Source organism: Gorilla gorilla, chromosome 13 (assembly GCF_029281585.2).
Source record: "Gorilla gorilla gorilla isolate KB3781 chromosome 13, NHGRI_mGorGor1-v2.1_pri, whole genome shotgun sequence".
In the NCBI taxonomy this organism is placed as follows: domain Eukaryota; kingdom Metazoa; phylum Chordata; class Mammalia; order Primates; family Hominidae; genus Gorilla; species Gorilla gorilla.
In genome coordinates this window covers 127,196,805-127,224,562 of record NC_073237.2, presented here as the reverse complement: position 1 = coordinate 127,224,562, position 27,758 = coordinate 127,196,805, and the positions used below count along the sequence as shown (strand labels likewise).

The 27,758-nt window shown below is 44.2% G+C and overlaps 1 protein-coding gene across 2 annotated transcripts in view; it reads right to left on the bottom strand.

Annotated features, from left to right (window-relative positions):
• ABL1 (ABL proto-oncogene 1, non-receptor tyrosine kinase) overlaps positions 1–27,758 on the bottom strand; it is a 175,002-nt gene that overhangs the window by 42,746 nt on the left and 104,498 nt on the right. Inside the window, exon 1 of one of the 2 annotated variants that reach the window (XM_004048750.5) lies at positions 9,326–9,607. The exons of the other annotated variant lie outside the window; for it this stretch is intronic. Coding sequence (XP_004048798.4) covers positions 9,326–9,404 — 79 coding nt within the window. The 5' untranslated portion in view covers positions 9,405–9,607. Of the gene's footprint in view, positions 1–9,325; positions 9,608–27,758 lie in introns of those variants that run through there. 2 annotated transcript variants of the gene reach the window in all.

The following is a 27,758-nucleotide window of genomic DNA, read 5'->3' as shown; positions in this document are numbered from 1 at the left end:
AGGTATTTCTTTTTTTTTTTTTTTTTTTTTTGGTGGGGAAACTGAGTTTCACTCTTGTCATTCAGGCTGGAGTGCGGTGGCGCCATCTTGGCTCACTTCAACCTCTGCCTCCCGGGTTCAAGCTAGTCTCCTGCCTCAACCTCCTGAGTAGCTAGGATTACAGGCGCCTACCACCATGCCCAGCTAATTTTTATATCTTTAGTAAAGACGGGGTTTCACCATGTTGGCCAGGCTGGTCTTGAACTCCTGACCTCAAGTGATCTGCCTGCCTTGGCCTCAAATATTAACCTTTCTGAAGATACACAGTCCCTGTCCCCCTCCCTCAACCAAAAAAGAAAAAAAAATTGTGTCACCTTCTAAGAATCTATGGTGAAAAAGTCTCCAATTACTGGAAATGGAGTACAAAGACACTCATAAATAGAGATGCCACTATCTTCAAGGCCATTCTGAACACCTGCCATTGACGCCCATATCAGGACCGAGGCTGGAAGTCATCCTCTGTCAGTTCCCACCCTGCATCTTGGCACTTTTCCTCCTCAATCTCTCATCACTTCTGTCCTTCCCATGCTCCACCACACCCTTGGCTGGGTCCCCCTTTGGCTATTCCACCTCCACTCCCTACTATCAGGGCCATCTTTCTCAAATGCAGACCTGACCAGGTCACTTTCTTGCTTCAAATCCCCTAGAGATGGCTGCCAGCTGAGAGGCAGAAGAGAGCATGGGCTTGGGAGGTGGCCCTGTCTCCCAGTGGTCAGCTACCACTTACTGGCAGTGTCATCGGGGGCAATGCTGGGATCATGATGTGCTTTGCAGGGTAGCTGGCAGTTTGCAGCTAACATGGGACATGTTTTTGAGGGCCTAGGCATGCACAGGCCCTCAAAAAATGGCTGGGGTTGTTATTCCTTCCACCACTATAGTAAAAGTCTGAGCTCCTGAAGCAGGCATGCCAGGCCCTTCAGGGTTGAGTCTGGGAGCATCTGGCCCTCTACTCCTGCTTTCCATTCCAGCCTCCCCAAACTCCTTTCAGATCCCCCAGGCCTCCTGTTGCTTGCCTCTCCTGACTGCACTGTGACAAGTGCCATTTACTCTCCCTAGAGTTCCTTCCCCAGCCTCTTCTGCTCTTCCTGGCCTCCCCATCTCCCATAAACCTTCTCTAACCGGTCCTTCCTCCTCCCCATCACCTCGCCCACAACAGGATGCTTCTCCTTTAACCCATTTGGGTACCTGGCGTCTGTCTCTATCACCACCCTGCATCTATCACCCAGTAAGCAATCTGTTCACATGTCCCCAGCAGTACAAAAAGCATGGGCTCTGGGTGGACAGGCCTTGTTCAAACCTCAGCACCAGCATGTCTTGAAGACATTTGTTTCTGAGCCTCAGTTTCTCAACTGCACAACAGGGCAACAACCGCATGGCATCAACCTAGTTGGGCTGTCGGGAGGGCTCAATGAATCCTGCATGCAGAGAATTTCTGCATGGATGCCAACTGTGGCACCCGACACTGGGATGCTCACTACAGAACAACCGCGTCTTCTCTTATACCACGCCTTCTCTTCTGCCACCACAACAATGTAAACTCCTTTGGGGTAGAGACCAAGTCTCTCATATCTCAGAGCCTTCTGTGCCTGCTCAGTGCAACGCAACAACACAGCACTGCTGGGTGAACTCAGATGTGGAACACCCTGCACTTGTCTGTCTGTAGCAACAAGGTACTGAAAAGTGCAGTTTAATAGTCTGTTAACCTGTAATGAGAACAGCAATAATGACAGATAGTCAAGTTGAAAAACAAATGCAACCTGACCAGGAAAACCTATATAAAAGCCTAGGGAACACAATGATTTGTTTTGACTGAAATATAAACCATGGCCAAAATCCTAAAGGTATAACGTCAAAACACAGTTCTCTGTGCTTTCAAAAGAAATAGGATTTGCTCCAGATTCCTAACAGACACCACAGTGAGCTTGCCGGACACCTTCCCAAAAGGTTCCAGGAATCCCTGCAGTGGCCGCAGATCCAGACTGTCCACAGTCAGCCTGCTAATACCCACAAAGGCATTTTTATTGTCACAGGCCATTTGCAACAGACTGAAAGGCCTCCCCTTCTGCTGCCAGCCATGGCTGGTTTGAAAGCATTCACATTTCCTCTTCTTTTAACATGTCTTCATGGACTCTGGGGTCAGCTGACACCAGAGGCACTGGGCTACGCAATGACAGGCAATTTCCCCAGAAAGCCTTGTTAGCCATTAGTATTTTTATTGCTGATCTGGGTAAATGAACATGACCCTCCCCACCCTCATGGTATTTTGGCTTCAAAAAGCAATGCCTAATTCTATTCATGGCCTGTCTTTAAATACAATTTTAAGGTATTCAATGAACAACGCTATTAGCTAAATTTGAGGGCTTGTAAGACAGATAAAGACCAGGTTTCTATAGAGAATTTAAGAGTAATGAGGTTAAAGTTTATGCAACTTAATGTGATAAAATAATAGCTAATACTTACTGATCCCGTACCGAGTGCCAGCACTTCATCTGCACTGAATCCCTATAACCTTATTAGGTAGACTCTATTATGAAGGCATTTGAGGGCAGGAAATGGAAACAGAGATGTGAAGTTACTGATGGCCTCTCTCTCCAGCTACCCATCCATACATCAGCTGCCTGTTCATCATCTGTCTCCTGCACTTCTCTTGCTCTCACTCATTCTCTCTCTGTACCCACCCACCCCAGCCCCACTGGCCATCCTATTCCTCTTTGTCTCCCTTCTCTCAGTCTTTCTTCCCTCACAGCTTGTTTTTTTTTTCCCTTTCCTGTCTCAACGTTTTTGTATTTGTCTCTCAGTCTCTGTCTCTATAGATCTCCCCCTTCTGTCTCCCCTTCCTCCCTCCCTCCCTCTCTCTCTCTCTCCTTCCCACCTATTTCTCTCTGTCTTCCCTATCACCAGTACTCAACACACGCAATATAACAAAAATATTTATGGTGTAACATGGTAAAGAAAGAAGGATTTGAAAACCAACTTTTTTTTTTGAGCTGAAGTTTTTGCTCTTGTTGCCCAGGCTGGAGTACAATGGTGAGATCTCGGCTAACTGCAACCTCTGCCTCCCAGGTTCAAGTAATTCTCCTGCCTTAGCCTCCTGAGTAGCTGGGATTACAGGCACTCGCCACTACGCCCGGCTAATTTTTTATATTTTTAGTAGAGACAGGGTTTCAGCATGTTGGCCAGGCTGGTCTCGAACTCCTGACCTCAGGTGACCACCTGCCTCGGCCTCCCAAAGTGCTGGGATTACAGGCGTCAGCCACCGCGCCCGGCCTGAAAACCAATTTCTAGAGCAAGCTTGTTCAACCCATGGCCCACGGGCTGCATATGGCCCAGGACGGCTTTGAATGTGGCCTAACAAATTTGCAAACTTTCTTAAAAACATTATGAGATTTTTGGCCAGGTGCAGTGGCTCACGCCTGTAATCCCAGGGCTTTGGGAGGCCGAGGTGGGCGGATCACGAGGTCAGGAGATGGAGACCATCCTGGCTAACATGGTGAAACCCCCGGGCGCCTGTAGTACCCTCTACTCGGGAGGCTGAGGCAGGAGAATGGCGTGAACCCAGGAGGCGGAGCTTGCAGTGAGCTGAGATCGTGCAACTGCACTCCAGTCTGGGCGACAGAGTGAGACTCTTGTCTCAAAAAAAAAAAAAAAAGGAAATGAGATTTTTGTGGGATTTGTTTTGTTGGTTTAGCTCATCAGCTATCGTTAGTGTGTTTTACGTGTGGCCCAAGACAATTTTTCTTCCAGTGTGGCCCAGGGAAGCCAAGATTGGACACCCCTGTTTCAGAGTAACGATTCTACTCATCTGAGGACAAAGTTACACTATCAAAACTAAGTAATTATAATTAGCAAGCTATTCTTCCTAACGGCTTTGAAACTGTTACTTCATTATGTAAGAAAACAAGACTGACTATAAGCTGATAATTGTTAAAGCCACATTATAATAAGTACATGGGAGTTCATTATGCTGTCTACTTTTGAGACAGTTTTAGGCTGGGTGCGGTGGCTCATGCCTGTAATCCCAGCACTTTGGGAGGCTGAGGCGGGAGGATTGCTTGAGCCCAGGAGTTTGAGACCAGCCTGGGCAACATAGTGAGACCCATCTCTATTTTTTTTAATTAAAAAAGAGATAGTTTTAAAAATCGACACTAAAAAAGAACAAACAAACCTATGAATTTATTTTATAAATTGTTCTTCTGTGTGTTTAATTAAGATCCACCATTATGGAGGAAAAGTTAAAGTCTTCCAATATCCCATTTGATCTTTAGTTCTTATGTATTTAAGAAAGCTACCCATTGATTTTTTTTCTGCTTTTATTTCAGATCAATGATTATACTGGCACAATTACAATGACTTGATTTTACAAGGTGGTAAGTGGCACCAGATTTTCAGTTTTCACGTTGGAGGCTGTGGAAATATTGTCTCTGGACAGGAGAAATAAAATGCCAACCATGAGCCAATGGGAATTTCTCTTCCACAATGAAAATATTCACTACAGGAATAACAGAGGGTGCGAGGAAGAGAAGACATTTTTCAGCCAAAAATCAAGGACAGGAAGTATTAATTATACGCATCAAAACAAACTTAGAAACAAACTGCTTTATTAACAAGAAAAACTACGGGTGGGATCGGCTGAATTCTGTCATCACTTCAACCATTACAGAAACTGGTAAAGCCACCATTTTAGGCTGCTAAATATTTGCTTAAAATAACAACAGCTTACTTTTCTGCTAGGCTCTTGTTCTGTGCCAGGCTCCCTGCTAAACAATTCACATGAAGTCTCTCGACAACTCAGTGAGGTAGGGATTACTACAGGCCTTATTTTAGAAATGGGAACACCAAGGTACAGTGAGCCTCAGTGAATGCGCAAGACCAGCCAAGAGCACAGGTGGCATTTGGGTCCAGGCTGGCTGGCTCGGGAGCTGCCTGCCTGTGCAGAAGAATGAGACCCTAGGAACGCTGTGGGAGCCATAAACCTGCCTGGACTAAAGAGCATCTCAGAGGAATCTCGTATCAACATCATACAAACATACATTTAACTCCTACCAGTTTCAGAGCTTTCCTTCAATCATCTTATAGACCCTCAAAACAATCCTCTAAGGTGGCTGAACAGAGAATGGTCTCTCTGTCTTAGAGGTAAAAACACGGAAGCTCAGAGAGGTCAGAGGAAAACTGGCATCTCCCGCCTCCAAATTGAAAAGTACTGCCACCTAAGCTGGGGCCCTTCCTCTTTTCTAGAAACCTCAGGACACTGGTGTGAAAGTTAAGTGAGGCTACACATGATGTGCTCAGTGCCAGGGCCTGTGACATTGTAAATGGTCAACAATGTTAATAGCACCCAAAATGAAATGGACAGACTGGCCTTTTATTAGGTAACAGAAAGAGTCTCACTTTCTTTGTTACTGAACAAGGGAAGTATCTGATGACCTCAGGAGAGAGCAGAAAGCAAGCATAAGCTTCTCCAAAGCTCAAGTTCTAAAAGCGTATCTGTATGGCTGGCACCACATGAAGCATCCGCTGGAAAGTTAGCTGCTGAAAAGAAGCATTTAAAAGTGGGCCCTTAAAATAAATTTCGAAAGTTCAGGCTGACTGCAGTGGCTCATGCCTGTAGGGATGCACTTTGGGGAGGCCAAGGTGGGAGGATCACCTGAGGCCAGTAGTTCAACACTGGCTTGGCCCGGGCAAACTAGTAAAAATAGTGAGACCCTGTCTCTACAAAAAAAAAACAAAAAACATTTTAATTAGTCAGGTAGCATGTGCCTGCAGCCCCAGCTACTTGGGAGGCTGAGGTGGGAGGGTTGCTTGAGACCAGGAGCTCAAGGCTGCAGTGAGCTGTGATTGTGCCACTGCAGTCCAGCCTGGGTGACAGAGCAAGACCCTATCTCCAAAAACAACAATAACAACAACAACAAAAAGTTCAAGAAGAGTTCAGTTCACAGACATTAGTTTTTGATTCTACAGTACACAACTGTCACATACATGTACAATATTCAGGCACAATGTATGTAAATACAAACACATGAACAAATGAAAATAAAATGAAAAGAAAACCCTGAATTCAAAAGGCTAGTGTTCATGTTTTCTTTGACGTCTCCAGGGGAAAGAAATAATCAGAAAATTCAGTGTTCAAAGTAGACCGAATATTGCAAAGCTAAATGCGGTCCTGGTGAATAGATACTGCTATAAACATGCATATTCACAAAAAGCTGGAGAGCAAAATTCACATGTTATAAATACTTGTATGTGCACACAGTATTTCTAGAAGGACACACATAAAACTCCAGGGTGATTGCCTCTAGGTGGGGAAAATGAATAGGAGAGGGAATTACTTTTCACTAAATACCCTTTTAGGATTTCTTACATACAAGTATTTTTATATATATTTAAAAAAATTTAATCCTACTGTTAAAGCTAATCATTTTGCCAGGATCAGGTTTCTAGAAAAGAAAAAGAGACTACCCTTACATTTCAGGGATTAATTGGAGGAGTTTCTGGAGATACCATTTTGAAAATCACAGTGAATTCCAAAAGAGACAAATTGTCACAATCAGTAGAGCATCCAGTGGCTAAAAGTGGGCTCTCCCAAGCCAGATAGCATGAGTTCAAATTCCAGTACCCCCACTCACTGGCTCTGTGACCCTAGACAAGTTACCTAACCTTTTGGTGACTCAGTTTCCTCATCTATAAAATGGAAATAATCATAGTGCTATCATGAAAGATAACTATATCAGATCACACAGAGTAATAAAACAGTATTTGGCACATAGTAAGCATTTAATGATTGCTAGCCATCTTTATGTTTACCAGTGTTGCTTTGACAGCTAGGCTGAGTAGCAGGTAGCATGCACCATCAAACCACATTTATGGTGGAAGCTTCTTTGATAGAACAATGAAAAACTTGATCTCATTCAATTCTCTCCCTGACAGGGAACGCCTGGGACCCTGAGTGGGCGTCAATAAACACTGACTGACTGATCGACACTCATTGACTGATTTAGGCTGTCAGTGAAAGTGGAAAGCCTGGATTACTTATCCAGATGTTAGGAACTATTTTTCCCAAAAGACAAATAGCACTTCCAGTCTTTAAGAGACTATCGCTGAGGCTTGTTAAAGTCTACCAACTACAAAATGATAATTCCATTTACTTTCTCTAATTAACTATAACAACGAAAAGAAGAAAACTCAGTAAGAAAGAATTCCTAGAGTGACACCTTCCTAGAAGAAGGCTTAACCCAAGGCAGTCTGCTGTACTAGAACTTTTTTTTTTTTGAGACTTTAGAGTCAACATTATAATTCATTTCAAGACATGTTGGAATAAGAGTTTTAGATTTTTTTCCCAAAACAATAATTAAACCAGCCAGGTCCATACTAAATCTCCGGTTTACTCCCAGGAAAACAAAACGATGCCTTGGCAAAGCTGTGACCTAAACTTTGCTCCAGCTCTGCACTTACAAAAGTCCATTCATCCCCGCCTTAGGCACCCATCTGCAAAGTGGAGATGATGATGCCTAACACTAACTCGATACAGATGTAAATGAGAATGTGCTCAGAATTTTGAGCAACTTGGAAAAAATAAGCGATGTGTTAATTGAAGATGATTTGGAATGCTCAGACATCAACTTTTAGGGACAAATAAACAATCTCCACCCTCCAAATGCTAGGCTCTGTGAGCCCACTCCACCTAGATGAGCCTTCTCTGGGCCATTCAGCCCCCTGGAATCCCAGAGACAGAAGAGGAGTGAGGTACACAAACTGTGGCAAGAAGGGCAAACAGGTTTCACCCACATCACTAGTGTGATCTGCATATGTGACTCCAAGCAGGCCTTCAGGGTAGAGTCAGAGGTTAAGGAAAGAAAAATAGGTTAGAAAATTAATGAGGCCTGTTTATTTCTCCTGCTTTTTTAAAAAGAAAAACATGGCATTCTAGCAGAAATCCTACTTGATCTAAAGTGTGCTTCACATTTCTTTCTACTCTTCTTTTTTTTTTTTTTTTTTGGATACCGAGTCTTGCTCTGTCGCCCAGGCTGGAGTGCAGTGGCGCGATCTTGGCTCACTGCAACCTCCTCCTGCCAGGTTCAAGCAATTCTCCTGCCTCAGCCTCCCGAGTAGCTGGGATTACAGGCGTGTACCACCACGCCCGGCTAATTTTTTGTATTTTTAGTAGAAATAGGGTTTCACCATGTTGGCCAGGCTGGTCTCGAAATCCTGACCTCAAATGATCCACCCGTCTCGGCCTCCCAAAGTGTTGGGATTACAGGCTTGAGCCACCGCGCCCGGCCACATTTTTACTCTTATATTCTTAATTGAAAACAACAGAGAAGTCCAAGTGCCACTCCATCTCTGAAGCACAGATAGCCTTTCTGCTGAAGGCAATGGTCTGGGAGCACCAGTCTCAAATCAGATCAATTTCATACCCACCTAGAAGCTACGAAAGTGAAGACCCATAACCCTTAATTTACTTTTTTTCCATTTATAAAACTAAAGACTACAACAGGAAAGAAAAATAAAATAAAACAGATGTAATTAGAGAAGGAGAGTAGGTAGAAAGAACGCAAAAGTGAAGCCCTCCTGGCCCTGAGCTTCACTTAAGGAAACGAACATGACACCCCAGTACTCTGGGGGACTTCTTGGAAACGCCTTCTTAAATGGGCTCCCCTCCCCTGAAAAGACAGCGAATTCCTAAGACCTCTTCGTGGTCTGTAGATAAGATGGGGGTGGGGGAGATGGAAAGATCACTTGAAATTCTGTATCCATAAATGGTAGAGTGGTGCTGCTCCTTGTGTACACGATGCTTAATGGAAATCGCATGTTTTCACAAACACGGGTCGATCTTTTTAACACACAGTCCCAATTAACGGTGGAAATTCCACAACGTGGGATCCCAGGGATGTTAAGGCCTGGCGAGTTGGCTTTCTCAAACTTTTTCGGGGGAGCCCGCACTGTGGGGCCCCGGACGCCGCCGTCACCATCCGGCGTGGCTCTACCGGGGCTGGCGCCGGGGCTGGGGGCCACGCTCCGCCGGCGGCGCCTAGGGGCCATCGCGAGAAAGAGAAAGAGACAGAGAAAAAGAGAGAGACAAGAGAGAAGAGAGACACACACAGAGAGAAAGAAAGAGAGACAGAATATAAGAGAACTGAAGAGAAGAGAAGAGAAGAGGGAAGAAAGGAAAAAAAGAAAAGACCCGGCGAGGGCGCAGGCGGGAGCGCGCGGGCGGCGAGGCCTAGGAAGGGCCCATCAGCAGCGGGAGGGCGCGCGGCTACTCAGCCCAACCCGTGCGGCCCGGGCTTACCTTCCAGATAACAGCTGGAGGACGAGGACAGCCCCTTCTTGGATTTGCAGCCCACCAGCTTCAGGCAGATCTCCAACATTTTCCCCCGCCAGCGACGTCGGGGGCCGGAGCCCCTCTCCTAGCTCGGTCCGAGGGCCCGGCTCAGGCCCGGCTCGGCCCGCGCGCCCCCCCGGGCGCCCCCGGCCCCGCCAGGCCGCCCTCACCGCCGCCCCGCGCGCCCGCGCCCGCGCCCGCCCATGGCCGCGGCCGCGTCTCCGCTTGGCCGGGACGCGCCTGTTAACAAAGGGCCCGGAGAGGGCGCCCGCCAGGCCCGCCCCCGCCCCGCCGCCGCCTGCGCCTTAACCCCCTCCTGGCCGCGCCCGTCCGCACCCAGGGGCCCCCGGCGTTCCCGAGGCCGAGCCCGGCCCAAAACCACCGCCGCTTTCCAAAGCCAACCCGGGCCAATGGCGATCCTCGCAGGGGGAAGGCCGCGCGCGGCCCGCGGAGGTCTTTCTCCGCCTGGAAGCGCCGTCCCAGCCCCGGCGGGGAGGGTGCAGGCCTGCTCCACTCCACTTTAGAAGCCGCGCGCAACTCCACCGCGGCCTGGGGCGTCTCCAACCTGCACCGCTTTTGGCGAGTTTCCCAGTACGCGGTGCCAGGCAAACCCTCTGACCCGAGAACGCTGGTGAAAATGCAAATTCCTCTGCAGTTACCAATACTAACTGGTCTCATTTCTACTCAACGCGCGTCCTGTGATTAAGGCTGAGGCAGTGGGTGTCTGGGGAGGAAGTCAGAGCTGGCACCCACAGGACAACCACACGTGCGCACGACACCCCGGTGAGGCCGCACATCCAGACCAGGATATGAGGTCAGGCTGCGAACAGACGGGTGTGAGTTCAGAGTGAGAAGACTTAGTCCCTACAATGAGAATTTTCGGAGGCACGGTCTGAGCCTCTTCTCTGATTCATTTTCTTTAACAGAGAACTTTTCCTCTTCCTTTGGCCGAGTGCCACGGGGTGAGGGTGGGGGGACCATTGTTTAAAATCCATTTCATTCAATTATTTTAAACTCTTGTTTGGACTGACCACAGACAATGTTATAAAGGAGCAACAATCACAATCGTGTTACTGGCGCACACCCAGAAATCTAGGTCAGAGGGAAACAATAAGGAACTCAATGGCACCAAATAATTCAATAAAATCAGGTAAGTTCCCCTCATGACAGGAAAAGGAATTTATTTCATTTATTTCTTTCATAAATGGTGTTAATCACAAAACTGTAAAGGGGGAAATTTAGTCCACATATTCTAGCCATGAAGAGTAAGAGCTGACGTGTATTGAGCTCTTCCTATGTGCCATGTTACCTTCATTAACTGTACTGCATCTGCGTAATGATTCTGTGAGGAAACAGATTATCCCAATTCTTCAGGTTTAAAAAACAAACAAACAAACCCCACAGATGCTCAGAGAAGTCAAACACCTTGCCCACAGCTGGAAACAGGCGGAGATGGACTCAACCCAGGTCTGCCTGGCTCCAAGGATCAGGCTCCCGACCAGTGGATGATGTTGACCCTTCACATCAAGAATAAATTCCAAGTGGATTAAAGCATTGGATATCTTTGGTCAAATAACTAGCATTGTCATTATATGTTTCAGAGAAAGCCTTGGTTATGAGACCCTGGCTACTTTCTAGCCTATCCTGTAATGACAAAAACGCGGGTATCTTCAGTACCTCAGGAATGGCTAAGTAACAAGATCTTCACTTGGCTCTGCCAAAAACAGCACATAAGAACTCCAGTTGGACAGGATGTAACCAGTGTATATCACAGGGGTTCTCGGCCAGGATGTCATTAACTTTCCACGTGTGTCCTGCCAAATTCTGATCAACATACAACGTGTATTTTTACTGCCATTGAATGGACCTACTGCTAGAGTCGTGGTACCAGATCAGGCCTCATAAGCATCCAAGAGGGCACCATCAGAGAAGTTTGCAGCTCCCATCATCTGGAGATGCAGGACTACAGGGCCCCCAGGGGATGGGTGCAGTGACTCTGGATGCTTTCTAGGATCTGGGAGGCGCTGTCATTCTGCTGGACAGCCTGCGTGTGGTGACTGCTAACATGTTTAGTGTTGTCTTGAATCTGTCAACCTCTACACGTAATGCCAAAAATAACACTCAAAAGGGTGCCACCAGTACCAACTAGTGAAAAAATACAGTATCTGTCTGTTTTGTTGCCCTTTTGGAAAGTTCAGGGGCCTTGGATCAGACTATAATAAAGTCTGTCATTATATAGCATTTCATATTAAAGGGCCATATTCAAATTGGCGGCTTAATGCCAAGCATTACACATTATTAGGCATTTTGGAAATTCTAGCCATATCCTTGAATACCGTCTGTTAATATAGGCCCAGATATTTGCTTGCCTTGTGCTGTTCTTTATATTGGTATATGTTTATTTTTTTAAGCTAATTATTCTTACTAATATTCTGCTCTTGAGTCTAAAATGATCTTATCCTCTTAAATCCTCTTAAAATGAATAATGCTTATAAACTGTACCCAAATCTTTTTAATTTTAGTTATAAAACCGTTCATCAACAGATCTAACAAAATACTGAATTAGTGGCAATGGATACTGAAAAAACTGCCAAACTACACTTCTGTATCAAACCTGGCCTATACTTTCCATATCCAGCTTTTGACGCTTTTGAAACTCACTTGCAAGATACGAAGAGCATTCTGTTACAAGCAAATAAAGGAGAGCTTCAATCTTCTTACCAGAAGAACACCCCAAGAAGGATTCCTTCTAATCAGCCTAAGACCTAAAAGCTATTAGCTAAAAAGAAAGGGAAAAGGAAAGAAATTAAAGACTGTGAACTAACTTGTTTGCTATGTTGCATTAGTTTGGGAAGAAATACACTTTTAATGTGCATGTAATATGTGCCAGGCACTCTTAAGCCTCACAGTAACCTAATGATTTTGTATAGTTTAATTCCATTTCACAAGTAAGAAAACTGACTGGAGGGAGAGGGGGAAGTATTTTGTCCAAGTTCACACAGCCAGGAGGTAGGAAGGTAGGAAAGTCTTGAACTTTGTAAAATGGCAGAAAATTTCCAATTTAAGTGAAAGGTGGATAATATGAGTAAGATCAGAAGATGAAATAAGTAACATTAACTGTTGGGAAAACATGTCTTAGGAGAAAATAATTCAGGGAACTAGAGCTATTTAAGATTTTTTTTTTTTTTTGAGATGGTGAAAACCCATCTCTACTAAAAGTACAAAAAAATTAGCTGGGCGTGGTAGCGGGCATCTGTAATCCCAGCTACTCGGGAGGCTGAGGCAGAGAATTGCTTGAACCTGGGAGGCGGAGGTTGCAGTGAGCAGTGATCGCACCACCACACTCCAGCCTGGGCAACAGAGCGAGACTCCATCTCAAAAAAAAAAAAAAAAAAAAATATTTAGAAGGAAAGGATAAACTCCCCAATTACATTAAAGCATGGGATCTGAACAATGTTTCTAAAAGCATAATCCATGGACAATCTATTTTGAATAATGTGGGGCTTGCTTAAAATGCAGAGTCTTGGTTTCTAGTCTAGAATCAGAATATGTGCAATGGGCTGGATCTGAAGCTCCCAGATGATCTGTATGCATATGTAAGATGGAAATCCACTGTTTGGGGGCCAGGCACAGTAGCTCACGCCTGTAATCCCAGCACTTTGGGAGGCCAAGGTGGGCGATCACCTGAGGTCAGGAGTTAAAGACCAGCCTGGCCAACATGGGGAAATCCTGTCTCTACTAAAAATACAAAAATTAGCCAGGCATGGTGGTGCACACCTGTAATCCCAGCTACTCGAGAGGCTGAGGCAGGAGAATCGCTCGAACCTGGGAGGTGGAGGTTGCAGTGTGCCAAGATTGCACCACTGCACTCCAGCCTGGGCAGCAGAGCAAGACTACATTTCAAAAAAAGAAAAAAAGAAAAGAAATCCACTGTTTTGGAAGAGGGAAGAGTTGCTTATTTTCACTGGGAATAGGATGAACAGGAATGGATATTTCTAAAATTTAATTCATTTGAAAGCAATTTCTGAATTTAAGATACGCATAGCTCTAGAACAACTTACCAAAAGAGGACTCTTCTTGGATGATTAGAGGAGAGAGACTGAATTTTTTTTTTTTAATTTGGAATTTAGTCCTATTAAGAAAAAGTTAGGCAGGCACCCACCATAGAAGTGTGTCAAGGGAAGGAGGCAGGATTCAGGATGTGGATACTCCATCTCTCAGCAGCAAGACTGGGTGTGAGTGCAGGTGGAACAGAGACAGATGAACCTGACAGGAGGCCTGGCTTGGGACCCCAGGACAAGGTGACCCCAGGTCTGGCTGACCCCTTCACTGTTTCCAGCATAGCTAGTAGCTTTAGGGGGGGAACAGCAAAGATCTTGAGGTATGTGCACACTATTTCACATGCAAATGCCAACAAAGCCCACTTTCTCTGATTCAGCAAACATTGTCCAGCGAGAGCCTGCCAGGTCCTCTAGCTCTGTGGGTCCAGTGTATGTCCAACTAAAGGATAACATAGCTTAAAAAATCATTTCTGTCATACCAGTTTTTGCCACTGTATAGGGACACGTGCATCCCTTTAAGTCTCACATTCTTTCAATCGGGTAGCACTACCTGCTGGTCACGAGTTATGTGTCACAAAGGCTAGCGCTGAGTCTCAAATCTGCCACTCACTGTGGGGCCATGGGCAACGACTGCACCTCTCGGAGCCTCAATTTTCTCATCTGAAAAATGGGAGGTAGTCATAAGAGTAGTTATCTCACAGGGTTATTATGAAAATTAGGAATCACGTAGGGAGAGTGCCCAAAGCACAGAAGGTGCTCGATAAACAGTAGCTATTGTTATTTCCGAAAGAGGACTATTTCTGTATCAGGTCTGTGTTCCTGCCTACATCTCACTGGGACTCAGTCAAGAGCTCAAATTAACAAACATGCTATATGAAAAATGATTCCAGAAAGCAGTCTGGAGGTTTTCCAAGGGACCAGGAAATCAATTTATTTTATGAAGAGAAAGAAACACTAGCTGTGAGGTAGGAGTAGCAACTAAGGTTCGAATGTAACAGAGAGCCCCACCTTTCATCCTAAAGCAAAGATTTGCAACCACAGCTTCAGCAAAACACAAACCCCATACCCCCGCATCTTGAATGGGGGCCTAATTCAGACCCATGATTTCATGCACAGGCTGCACAGATGACTGTCCTTCAAATGACACCGATTTTTCTGTTAGTCCTCTTGGTATTTCCAGGCTATAATTCTCAGCTGGGGACCAAATCTGAACTGCCTTAGAGTAAATCCGCTTTTTAGAAAATCTCATTACAGTAAGACTTTACTATATTTTTATAATTAACAAGTCTAAACCTAACTGTTAAACATTTTTCTCTAGAAGGAGAAAATTAATGGTATTAGTATGCTCATTTTTTTAAATTAATTTTTCTTTTTAATCAAAGTAATATACATAACATGGTTAAAACTCAAACAGTACTAAAAGTCTTGTAAAAAAGGCTAAAAATAGTCTTGTAAAAATCTGGTAATAAAAAACAGCAATCCCTTTCCCCTGTATGTTTCCCCAGAGACAGCCTCCTTCAGATTTTTAGCTAGTAACATCATCTTGCTCTTTCTGAATTCATTAGATTTATCCATTGTCTATTAACTTATGACAGCAGTATTATACTATCACCATCCATAACCCCCCAAAACAATAAAATCACAATTTGGGGGATAAATCAATAGTTAGTGTTTACATTATTAGGATGATATAAATATTCTTCACTGCTTAGCCAATAATATACTATGAATGTTTCCTTTATTATACATCTTTGTTTATCCTAGAGATATTGCCTTGTTTTCATTTAATTAGTCTTCTATATACCTATCACCATTTTCCCTCAAATACTTCAAAGATCTGTCAAACATCTAGTGATATTTTTTCCAATCACTAAAACATTTCAAATATTCTCAGTTGTACTTTTTTTTTTTTTGAGACGTAGTCTGGCTCTGTCACCCAGGCGGGAGTGCAGTGGCGCGATCTCCGCTCACTGCAAGCTCCACCTCCCGGGTTCACCACGCCATTCTCCTGCCTCAGCCTCCCGAGTAGCAGGGACTACAGGCGCCCGCCACCACGCCCTGCTAATTTTTTTGTATTTTTAGTAGAGACGGGGTTTCACTGTGTTACATCAGGATGGTCTCGATCTCCTGACCTCGTGATCTGCCTGCCTCGGCCTCCCAAAGTGCTGCGATTACAGATGTGAGCCACCGCGCCTGGGCTCAGTTCTACTTATTGACTGACTTCTTCATTTTGCTGAAATTCATCATCCAGTAGCTTCACAGAGGTGGGGAGGGAGGGTGCATGTCTAAAAAAATACCTTTCTTCTATCTTGACAGTTTGTCTGGGTATAGAATTCTAGGTTGAAAATAATTTTCCCAAATGAATTTTGAAGGCATTTATCTGCTACTATCTAGTTTCCAGTAAGTATTGTTTAGAGATGCAATCCCATTCTGGTTCCTGACCCCTTAAAATGACTTGCTTTTTTTCTCTTTGGAAACTTTTAGGATCTTCTAATATTCTTGGTGTTCTGAACTTTCACAATGATATGGCCTTTCATATATTATTCTGGGCACTCATAAATCCAGAGATTTATGTCATTCTGTTTTGGAAAATACTCACTTCACTAAACTCTGAAATTTTTCCTTACATTTAACGTCTCCTAACTTCTCCTCCATTTGTTTCTTTGTTATTATCATTATTTTTTTGTTTTCTTTCTGGAATTCCTACAAAAAGGATATTAAAGCCCTGGGATTGAGTTTCTAATTTTCTTTTCTTTTCTTTTTTTTTTTTTTTTGAGACGCAGTTTCACTCTTGTTGCTTGCCCAGGCAGGAGTGCAATGGCACAGTCTCAGCTCACTACAACTTCTGCCTCCTGGGTTCAAGCGATTATCCTGTCTCAGCCTCCCGAGAGTTTCTAATTTTCTTACCTGTTCTCTCTTATTGTTCTCTCAACAGTCCATGTCTTTGTCTTTATGTTCTATTAGGTTGGTGTAAAAGTAACCAAGGTTTTTGTCATTAAAATGGCAAAAGCCCCAATTACTTTTGTACCAACCTAATACATTCTGAGACAATTTTCCACATCTTCTGTTGGATTTTAAATTTGGGCTATAATGTTTTTAATATTAAACAATTCATTCTTGCTGGGTGTGGTGGCTCATGCCTATAATCCCAGCCCTTTGGGAGGCTGAGGCAGGAGGATCACCTGAGCCCAGGAGTTCAAGACCAGCCTGGGCAACATAGTGAGACCCCATCTCTCTACAAAAAATTTAAAAATTAGCCAGGTGTGGTGGTGCGTGCCTGTAGTCCCAGTTGCTTGGGGGGCTGAGGCAGGTTGGGGCTGCAATAAGCTGTGATCTTGCCACTGCACTCCAGCCTGGGTGACAGAGACCATGTATCAAAAATAAATAAATAAATAAATAAAAGAAAAATAATTCATTTTTATTCTTATTCTGATTGTTATTGTTTTTAAAAGCACCGTGTTTTCTGACATTTGCAATCTCTCTCTCCAAGGATAGCAAAGAATAGTTCTTTTTTTTTTTAAGCAGTATTTGTGGGAAATGCATAGCTTTATTTATTTATTTATTTATTTATTTATTTATTATTTTTGAGACAGAGTCTCACTCTGTCACCCAGGCTGGAATGCAGTGGTGCAATCTTGGCTCACTGCAACCTACGCCTCCCAGGTTCAAGCAATTCTCCTGCCTCAGCCTGCCAATAGCTGGGATTACAGGTGCCTGCCACCATGTTCGGTTAATTTTTGTATTTTTAGTGGAGATGGGGTTTCACTATGTTGGCCAGGCTGGTCTCAAACTCCTGACCGCAGGTGAACTGTCCACCTCAGCCTCCCAAAGTGTTGGGATTACAGGCGTGAGTCATGGTGCCCAAGCTGAATAGTTCTTTTAAACTCTTCTTCTGTTGCCTGCATTGTCTTCTGCTATTTGTTTTACCCTTTATCTATTAATATCAGGTTAGAGACCTTCCTCTAATGCCTAGAGAGATTTGGCGGGCCACTGACTCTCTATGAATGAGCAACTAAAAGATGACTGTTAGTTTTGTATGCGTGGAAGGGGCACAGCCACTGGTAAGCTTCAGTGAAAGGAGATGGTAAACTCGCTTTTTCAAGACAATCCCTAAATGTTGGTATCTGTAGGGCTTTTCTCTAGGGTCAATCAACTTTTTCCCCCTAGAAAAGAATATTTCAATCTCTTCCTTATTAGGCCCCTGGCTAGCAGGTATTAGAAGAGGGCAGGGAATCTTACTATTCAGTATGCAGACTTTTAAAAAATCTGCTCTTTGCCCACTCCACTATTTTCGGCCAATGGCCTACCCGGACCCATGCTGGGGGTCAGGCTCCTGAGTCCAGAGCCTCTACGGGGCATTTCTTTTCTTTTTTTTTTTTTCTGAGGCGGAGTCTTGCTCTGTTGCCCAGGCTGGAGTGCAGTGGCGCCATCTCGGCTCACTGCAAGCTCCGCCTTCAGGGTTCACGCCATTCTCCTACCTCAGCCTCCCGAGTAGCTGGGACTACAGGCGCCCGCCGCCACGCCCGGCTAATTTTTTGTATTTTTAGTAGAGATGGTGTTTCACCACATTAGCCAGGATGGTCTCGATCTCCTGACCTTGTGATCCGCCCACCTCGGCCTCCCGAAGTGCTGGGATTACAGGCGTGAGCCACCGCGCCCGGCCGCAAACTATAGGTTTTAAATCTTAATTTCGCTGATGGTGAAGAAACAACAAAACTCTAAATTCTTAAATCCAGTTACAACACTGTACCTTAAGGTTTAATTATAAACAGAAATATTATTAAGCAAAAATGGTTTGGGATATTCTTATTAAACTCTAAGTGCTTGAATTCAACTTAAAGAGATTTTGCCATGTTTTCATGAGATGTCTCTGTCCCTTTACCTTTTTACCAAATAATTTTAAATCACTAAGTCTTGTTTGTTTTTAATCTGAATATTGAAGATTAAGATATCTATAAAACAAATACATCAAAAATAGCAATGTTGCAGCTTTGTTGCAATAGAAAAATAGCAATGCTGCAAAAACCCTAAAGCTGTCAAATTATTATCTGTGTGATAAGATTTATGATGAGGTAAACTCAGCCAAGTAGGAAGAACTGATAAAAGAAAAGCCCAAGCCCTGGTTATTGACAAGCTCCTTTTGTTTAAAATGTTGTTAACTTTGAATTGGTAAACCAATGGTTAATATTTTCCTCTCTTTCTCTAAGACTAAAAGAATCTGCGAAAGCAGCAGAGCAGGCCTAGGAGATCACGTTACATTTGGGGGTGGGGGAAGAAGGCAGCTGGAGGGGAGTGTAGAGAGCAGGGCTAAAAGGGAAAGAAAACAAGTTGTCTAAACCTCCCCACAGTGTAAAACCCAGCAGGGATTAGGAGGTAGTGGAGGAGCCAGTGTTTATCCAAGTTATCTCTGGGGCAGTTGGAATTGGCTATAAAAGTATAGTCTCCTCCGGTATGAAGATCCTGTCAGCAGCCTAGAGCTGTACCCCATGACAGCAAAGTTCTTGGTAATTGTTACCAAGGCTGGAAACCCTAGAAATGAAATACTAAAGGGGAGTTAATATTTATTTCTTCAAACCATTCAGTACCGATTTGTTTTGTTGTCAAGGTTTTCAACACACACAAAGGACAAATGGAACCAGAAGATTTCTTCCCTCTGCTTGTTAGAAATGACTGCTGTCCTTAGAGCAGCAATGGGATCTCTAAACGGAACTGCTCTTTTTCTTCCTTAAAGTGACAGATGTGGCATATTAATCCAGAACTACATATTAACTGAACAAGAGCAGCTACAGTTAACCTTGGAGAAACTGTTCACTAAGTGGCACTGTGGTGATGGCAGGAAAGGGCTCGCTCAGTGGCCATGCAGCCACTTGAAAACAAAACAGCAAAGCAGAGTTTTGCTTCCAAAGGCAACCTGGTAAAAGCTGTCCTCCTTGTTTACCATCCCTCCTACGAGCTGGTGCATAAGATCTGTATTCTTTACAGCAACACCAAAATCAAATTTAATGTCTAAGTTATTTTCATATTCCCTAAGTGTGGTGGTTAAATGTATGTGTCAGCTTGACTAGGCCCCCAGGATGCCCAGATCTTAAACATTATTTCCAGGTGTGTCTGTGAGGGTGTTTCTAGAAGAGATTAGCATTTGAATTGGTGAACTGCCTAAGCAGATGGCCCTCCCCACTTTGGCTGGGCATCCTCCAGTCCGTTGAGGGCCTGATTAGAACAAAAAGAAAAAGGAAGGTTGGATTTACCCTCCCTCTGCCTGCTTGAGCTGGGACATGGATCTTCTCCTGCCCTCAGCCCTCTGGGTTCTCAGACCTTCAGACTGGAATCCACATCACTGGCCCTCAGCTCTCAGGCCTTCAAACTACACCAGCAGCTTTCCTGGGTCTCCATCTGGCAGAGAGCAGACTGTGGGACTTCTTAAGCTCCATCATCTCATGAGCCAATACTTTATAATCAATGTCTTCAAAAGATACACTTTTAGGATATCTATTCCGATAGACAGACCCTATTGTTTCCTGTGTCTCTGGAGAGAACTGTAATACACTAGGCAATAATCAGTCGTATTTATAGTTATTTCACATGACAAATGTTCTGGTGTAATTCAACAGTAAAATTAACTCCTCAATAACACTTAGGCCAACAATTGCATATCAACTAGACTTTCTTTGATGAAAATAAACAGGAATCCCACACAGGACCCTGCAATCCCAACACTGGCTCTCAACATCTGTTTTTTCTCCTGCCTTCAACCCCTAAGTTTTAGGCCTTAACCCCTCAGTCGTAGATGGGACACATCACCCCAGAATAAAGACTCCATTTCCCAGTCTCTCTTGTGGCCAGGCACTGCCACATGACTAAGTGATGGTATGTGGGCAAAAGTGCTGTGTAAGACTTCTGGGTCAGGTTCTTCAAAGCAACAGGCACGCACTCCCTCTCCTCTTTCTGGTGTCCACTTTCCTCTTTCTGGTGTCCACTGCCTGCGAGGGGCCATGGCAGCTGGCGTGGGCATTTTGGATCCTGAGGTAGAAGCTGTGCCTTACAGAGTAAGGGACAGGAGGTGTCTGACCCTGAGGAGCCATTGTGCCCCTCCAGGACTGCGACTGTCAGCCTGTTACAGAGAGAAGCATCTCACTTGTTTGAATCGCTCCTATTTTGGGTCTGTAACAGCCATTTAGTCCTTATGGTAATAATATTAAAAGGTCAGTTCTAACTCGCATTAACCTAAGAATTCCCCAAATCAATCTTTTGTTTTCTTTCTCCATTGAAAACTGTTAATAGAAGGAGAGGTGTTTGAAACAGTCCTATAACCTTTAGAAAATTGAAGAGTGACCCAAATCATCCCCGTGAAACATGCAGCCCAGTGTCCAGCTCCTAAAAAACATTCAAACTATCCCTTTTCCTTTCTATAAACTCGCACTGGTGTAAGGAAGATAAAAAGCTACATGTGCTATCATATACCTGATAAAGAACTTGGAAGGCTGGGCACGGTGGCTCACACTGTAATCCCAGCACTTTGGGAGGCCGAGGTGGGAGGATCACGAGGTCAGTAGTTTGAGACCCGTCTGGCCAAGATGGTGAAATCCTGTCTCTACTAAAAATTCAAAAATTAGCTGGGCGTGGTGGTGCAAGCCTGTAGTCCCAGCTACTTGGGATGCTGAGGCAGAAGAATCGCTTGAACCCAGGAGGCAGAGGTTGTAGTGAGCTGAGATCGTGCCACTGTACTCCACCCTGGGCGACAGAGCGAGACTCCGTCTCAAAAAAAAAAAAGAACTTGTACCCACAATACAGAGAACTCTTACCACTCGATAATAAGACAGTGCACAAACTTAATTAAAAAAAATAGGCAAAAGATTTGAATTCACAGGTCACCAAAGATGAAATACAAATGGCTAATAAGCACATAAAAAGATGTTCAGTATCATTAGTCATTCAAGAAATGGAAACTAAAATCACGAGATGCTGCTTCACACCCATTCCAATAGCTATAATCAAAAGACAGACAACCCCTGGTACACTGGTGTGTGCCTATAGTCCCAGCTACTAGGGAGGATCACTTGAGCCCAGGAGTTTGAGGCCAGGCTGAACAACACAGCAAGACCCTGTCTCTTAAAAAAAAAAAAAAGCAGGGGCGGGGATAGGTGGGCAGACAAAACCAACTATTGGCAAGGACATGGAAAAACTGGAACACTCACACATTGCTGGTGGGAATGTAAATGGTACAGTCACTTTAGGAAATAGTTTGGCAGTTTCTTAAAAAGTTAAACATAAACTTACTATAAGACAGCAATTCGACCGGTCGTGGTGGCTCACGCCTGTAATCCCAACACTTTGGGAGGCCAAGGTGGGTGGATCACCTGAGGTCAGGAGTTTGAGACCAGCCTGATCAACATGGTGAAACCTCATCTCTACTAAAAATACAAAATTTGCCGGGCGTGGTGGCTCACGCCTATAATGCCAGCACTTTGGGAGGCCGAGGCAGGCAGATCACAAGGTCAGGAGAGTGAGACCATCCCGGCTAACACAGTGAAACCCCGTCTCTACTAAAAATACAAAAACAAAATTAGCCAGGGGTGGTGGCGGGTGCCTGTAGTCCCAGTACTAGGGAGGCTGAGGCGGGAGAATGGCATGAACCCTGGAGGCAGAGCTTGCAGTGAGCTGAGATCGCGCACTGCACTCCAGCCTGGGTGACAGAGCGAGACTCCGTCTCAAAAAAAAAAAAAAAAAAACCAGGCGTGGTAGCACATGCCTGTAATCCCAGCTACCCGGGAGGCTGAGGCAGGAGAATCACTTGAACCAGGGAGGCGGAAATTGCAGTGAGTGGAGATTATGCCATTGCACTCCAGCCCAGGCAACAAGAGCAAAACTCCGTCTCAAAAAAAAAAAAAAAGACTCAGCAATTTTACTTCTAGAAATCTACCCTAGAGAAATGAAAATGTATATCCACACAAAGACTTATACATGGATATATATAGTAGCATTGTTAATGATGACCAAATTTGGAAACAATCCAAATGTTCACCAACTAGTGAATAGAGAAAAATGTATGTCCGTACAATGGAATAATACTCAGTGATAAAAAGGGAACAGTGATAAAAAGGGAACAAAGTACTGAGACGTGCTATAATACAGATAAACCTCAAAAACATGCTGGGAAAAAAAACAGTCACAAAAGGTCATATATTGTATAAAACTTCATTTACATGAAACGTACGGAAAAGGAAAGACAAATCTATAGAAAAAGCAAATGAATGGTCGCCTGGGGCTGGACGTGGGGGCAGGACTGCTGCAAAGGGACAAAAGGGATCTTTTGGGGATGCTGGAAATGTTCTAAAACTGGATTGTGGGGCCAGGTGCGGTGGCTCACGCCTGTAATCCCAGCACTTTGGGAGGCTGAGGCTGGCGGATCATGAGGTCAGGAGATCGAGACCATCCTGGCTAACATGGTGAAACCCTATCTCTACTAAGAATACAAAAAAATTAGCTGGGCATGGTGGCACGTGCCTGTAGTCCCAGATACTCGGGAGGCTGAGGCAGGAGAATTGCTTGAACCCGGGAGGTGGAGGCTGCAGTGAGCCGAGATTGCACCACTGCACTCCAGCCTGAGTGACAGAGTGAGACTCTGTCTCGAAAAAAAAAATAAAAAATAAAACTGGATTGTGGTTATGGTGCACACTCTATAAATTTAGTAGAAATCATTGAATTGAACATTAAAATGGTAAATTTTATGGCATATAAATTATGCCTCAGTAAAACTGCTAATAAAAAAGGGGAAAAGGCAATATGTTATATGATTTTAACACCTTTTTCTAAGTGGATATCATACAAATGACGAGACAAAGGATTAGAAATGCACCCAGTGAGGGCTGCTCAGTTCCAAGCTGCAAACACAGAAAGACTGTGCTGTACGTGTTGTTGGTTTTCAGCTTATTTACTGATGCTTCTAATGAGAGCCATGTCTGGAGAGTCAGCCTGAAATGATTCCACCCAACTCTGACGCCTCTCCTCCCAACGCCCAGTGCAACGAAACTTCTGCAAAGAGGTGTGTGTGAGGGGAAGGTTGTATACACACAAATGAGATGATCAAGACTGGGTGGGAGTGGGGAGATGGAATACAGGTTGGCTCAAATAAAGACATCTGAGAAAGCCAGCAATCCAGCACAGTGAAGACAGTGAGGCACAGAAACACATCTTCCATTCACAGGAAGCATTTGGACGCCCTCACAAGTAATGGCAGCTTTCCAACCTGCAGCCTTTGCAAAGGCACGAAGGGCTGCCATTTGTAGAGTTCCCAGCTACGTACCATGACCCCACCTGCATCTTATGGGCAGTACAGTTCCAACTGTTAAATCTCTCGTGGAAACCAAGTATCATGGTAAATTGTTTAAGATCAAAATGTTAAGAATTAAAAATCTACTGTAGGAAAATGTCTAGGTAGTAAACATGTTTCCAAAGTGCTGAGAAAGAGAAGCAATCAATTAAATATTGGAATTAACAATAAATATTTCATGAGTCTGAAACTTGTGAACTGCAGTGACTGAAGTCCAACAAGCAGAAGTCACCAAAGATAGGGTATAGAGAAGCCAGGTGTCCTCTGAAGCTGAGAGCCCACCAATGACCAAAACACCTGGTATAACATGTCCATACCAGGAATGCCTGGAGAAACAGAAGTCACAGCAAAGTAGAAGCAGAAACAGCTCCTGCTGTAAAAAAAAAAAAGTAGTATTTTTCGGCTGGGCGCGGTGGCTCACGCCTGTAATCCCAGCACTTTGGAAGGCTGAGGCGGGCGGATCACGAGGTCAGGAGTTTGACACCAGCCTGGCCAGCATGGTGAAACTCCATCTCTACTAAAAATACAAAAAAAAAGTAGCCGGGCATGGTGGTGTGTGCCTGTAGTCCCAGCTACTGGGGAGGCTGAGGCAATAGAATTGCTTGAACCTGGGAGGCGGAGGTTGCAGTGAGCTCAGATCGTGCCACTGCACTCCGGCCTGGGTGACAGAGTGAGGCTCCGTCTCAAAAAAAAAAAAAAAAAAGGTATTTTTCTTCACTTCCTGGTCTCATTTGGCTGGTTTAGCTCTCCTAAAAATGCTTGACTTATCAGAGATTTGGGAATGGCCCTTTCATTCAACGAACATTAGAGAGCCAGCTGTGATGAAGATGACAAAAAAGGATGAGAAAATTTATCTTTTATTTATTTATTTATTTTTTTGAGATGGAGTCTCGCTCTGTCGCCCAGGCTGGAGTGCAGTGGCATGATCTCAGCTCACTACAACCTCCCCGCCTCCTGGGTTCAAGCGATTCTCCTGCCTCAGCCTTCCGAGTAGCTGGGATTACAGGCATGCGCCACCACGCTCAGCTAATTTTTGTATTTTTAATAGAGACAGGGTTTCACTGTGTTGGCCAGGCTGGTCTCGAACTCCTGACCTTGTGATCTAACCGCCTCGGCCTCCCAAAGTGCTGGGATTAGAGGCATGAGCCATCGCGCCCGGCAGGATGAGACAATTTCTGACCTCCAAGGATGCACAGTCTTGAGAAAGAAGCTGAGAGAGAGGGAGAATCAGACACTGAAAGAACTGCAAAGGCCAGAAAAACTCAATAATAAACATACGCACAATAGCTACAGGGGCCCAGAGTGGTTAGTTCTGCCTGCAGGTGTTAGGAAAGCATTCTTGGGGGAGAAATTGGAAATGCAGATGTAGTGAAAGAATCTTCCTTTTTATCATTTTCCTTTCAGAATTTAGAAATCAATTAAAAACATATAAGTGACCCATACATACATGCTGAATTGATCTTCCACAAAGGTGAAAGGGCAGTTTAATGAAAAGAGGCTATCTGTTGAACAAATGGTGCTAGAACATTCGAAACCCCCATGCAAAATGATGACTCTCAAGCAATACCTGGCACCACATACACCATTTAATGTGAAATGAATTATAAGCCTAAAAGTTAAATTAAAACTTATAAATCTTCTCGAAAAAAAACAGAGAGAAGAATCTTTGTAAACTTCAGTTAGGCAAAGATTTCTTAGCTACAATACCCAATGCATGAACCTTAAGAGAAATCACTGATAAACTGAAATTTTATTTTATTTTTTTTTGAAATGGAGTTTTGCTCTGTTGCCCAGGCTGGAGTGCAGCAGTATGATCTCGGCTCACTGCAACCTCTTCCTCCAGGGTTCAAGTGATTCTCCTGCCTCAGACTCCTGAGTAGCTGGAACTACAGGCATGCGCCACGACGTATGGCTAATTTTTATATTTTTAGTAGAGACAGGGTTTCGCCATGTTGGCCAAGCTGGTCTCAATCTCCTGGCCTCAACTGATCCACCCTCCTCGGTCTCTCAAAGTGCTGGGATTATAGGCATAAGCCACCCAGCCTGGCCCGATAAACTGAATTTCATCAAAATCAAAAACTTCTGCTGTTCTAAAGATACTGTTAAGAGAATGGAGACAAGTCACAGAACAAAGACCAAATGGAGCAACTGGTGTGAATACATATGGTGTGAACTGCTGGTAGTAATGCAAAATAGCACCCTTACTTTGTAAAATAGTGTGGCAGGGTCTCCTAAGTTAAGCATATACTTATCCTACGACCTAGCAATTCTACTCCTAATTATTTACTGAAGAGAAATGAAAACTTATGTCCACACCAAAGCCTCTATGTGAATGCTTACAGTGGCTTTATTCATAATCACAAAAAAACTGGAAACAACTCAAATGTCCTTCAGTGGATGGATGGATCAATACACGGGTACATCCATACAATGGAACACTACTCAGCAATAGAAGAGAATGAACCACTGATTACATGCAGCGACACATATGGATCTGTTAGAAATGCTTGTTCCCTGGTGCCCTGAAGAAAAAGCACTTGAACATAAATTTAATTTCCTCAGCAAGGCCATTTTTTACTTTCTGCAGAAAGGGTACACTCACTAGCAGTTTTGCCATGAGTACACTGAACAAAGGAGAGAGGGTCATTTATAACCTGACGCGTCCACCCTACTGCTGTGTCCAGTTTCCATTGGCTGGAACAGGACCTCACATTCTGTATTTGTCCTGATTGGCTAGGAACTTAGAACTTTTTAAAAGAGGCAAAGACAGAGGAGAACAAAGGAAGGAGGAAGTAACTTGTGGAGTGCTGAGAAAGGTAAAAACACCTTCAAATAAGGAAGAGGAACAGGCTATGACCTAATGCTTGCTTGGACCAGTATAAGCATGCCAGGGCAAATATTTAGGCTAAATTGTGAGAGCTAAGAATATAAAGTACATTGATTTCTTTATTACGGCTAGCAGATATTTAAGAATGTTAGCACAGGTCTTTGAATAAATTTTGCTTCTAAGAGAAGTTACTATTTATTCCTAATTAGATGGGGAGGAAAGTCTTTGAAGAGGAACCTCTACTTTACTTTTTACAGATCTTAAATGCATTAGGACTTAAAAGCTTAGATACTTTATAATTCTACTTATATGACATTCTGTAATAAGCAAAATTCTAAGGTCAGGAAAGTGAGCAGCAGTTGCCAGGGCTGGGGGGGATGACTGATAACAAAAGGAATGAGGGAGACCAGGCGGTGGCTCACGCCTGTAATCCCAGCACTTTGGGAGGCCAAGGCAGGGGGAATCACCTGAGGTTCAGGAGTTTGAGACCAGCCTGGCCAAGATGGTGAAACCCCGTCTCTACTAAAACTACAAAAATTAGCCAGGTGTGGTGGTGCATGCCTCTAATCCCAGCTACTTGGGAGGCTGAGGCAGGAGAATCGCTTGAACCCAGGAGGCGGAGGTTGTAGTGAGCTGAGGTCGCACCACTCTGCAGTCCAGCCTGGGCGATAGAGCAAGACTCTGTCTCAGGTTTTGGACTTACTTGGGACCAGTTATCCCTTTCTTCTTGCCTATTGCTCCCTTTTGGAATGGGAATGTCTATCCTATGCCTGCCCCACTGTTGTGTTTTGGAAATAGATAACTTGTTTCATTTCAGGGCTCATGGCTGGAGGGAATTTGAGACAGAGCAAGATTCTGTCTCAAAAAAAAAAAAAGAGGAATGGGTATGTTGGGGTTGGGGGCTGGGAGCTGCAATTTTAAATAAGGTGATCAGGGCCGGGTGCGGTAGCTCACACCTGTAATCCCAGCACTTTGGGAAGCTGAGGCAGGAGGATCGTTTGAGTCCAGGAGTTTGAGATAAGCCTGGGCAACACAGCAAGACATCTCTACAAAAAAAATTTTTAATTAAAAAATAAAAATTAAATAAGGTGATCAGAAGAGCCATCACTGAAGATGACAACTGAGCAAAGACCCAAAGGAGGTGAAGAGTGAACTACGGAGGAAGCACCTTCCTGGCAGAGA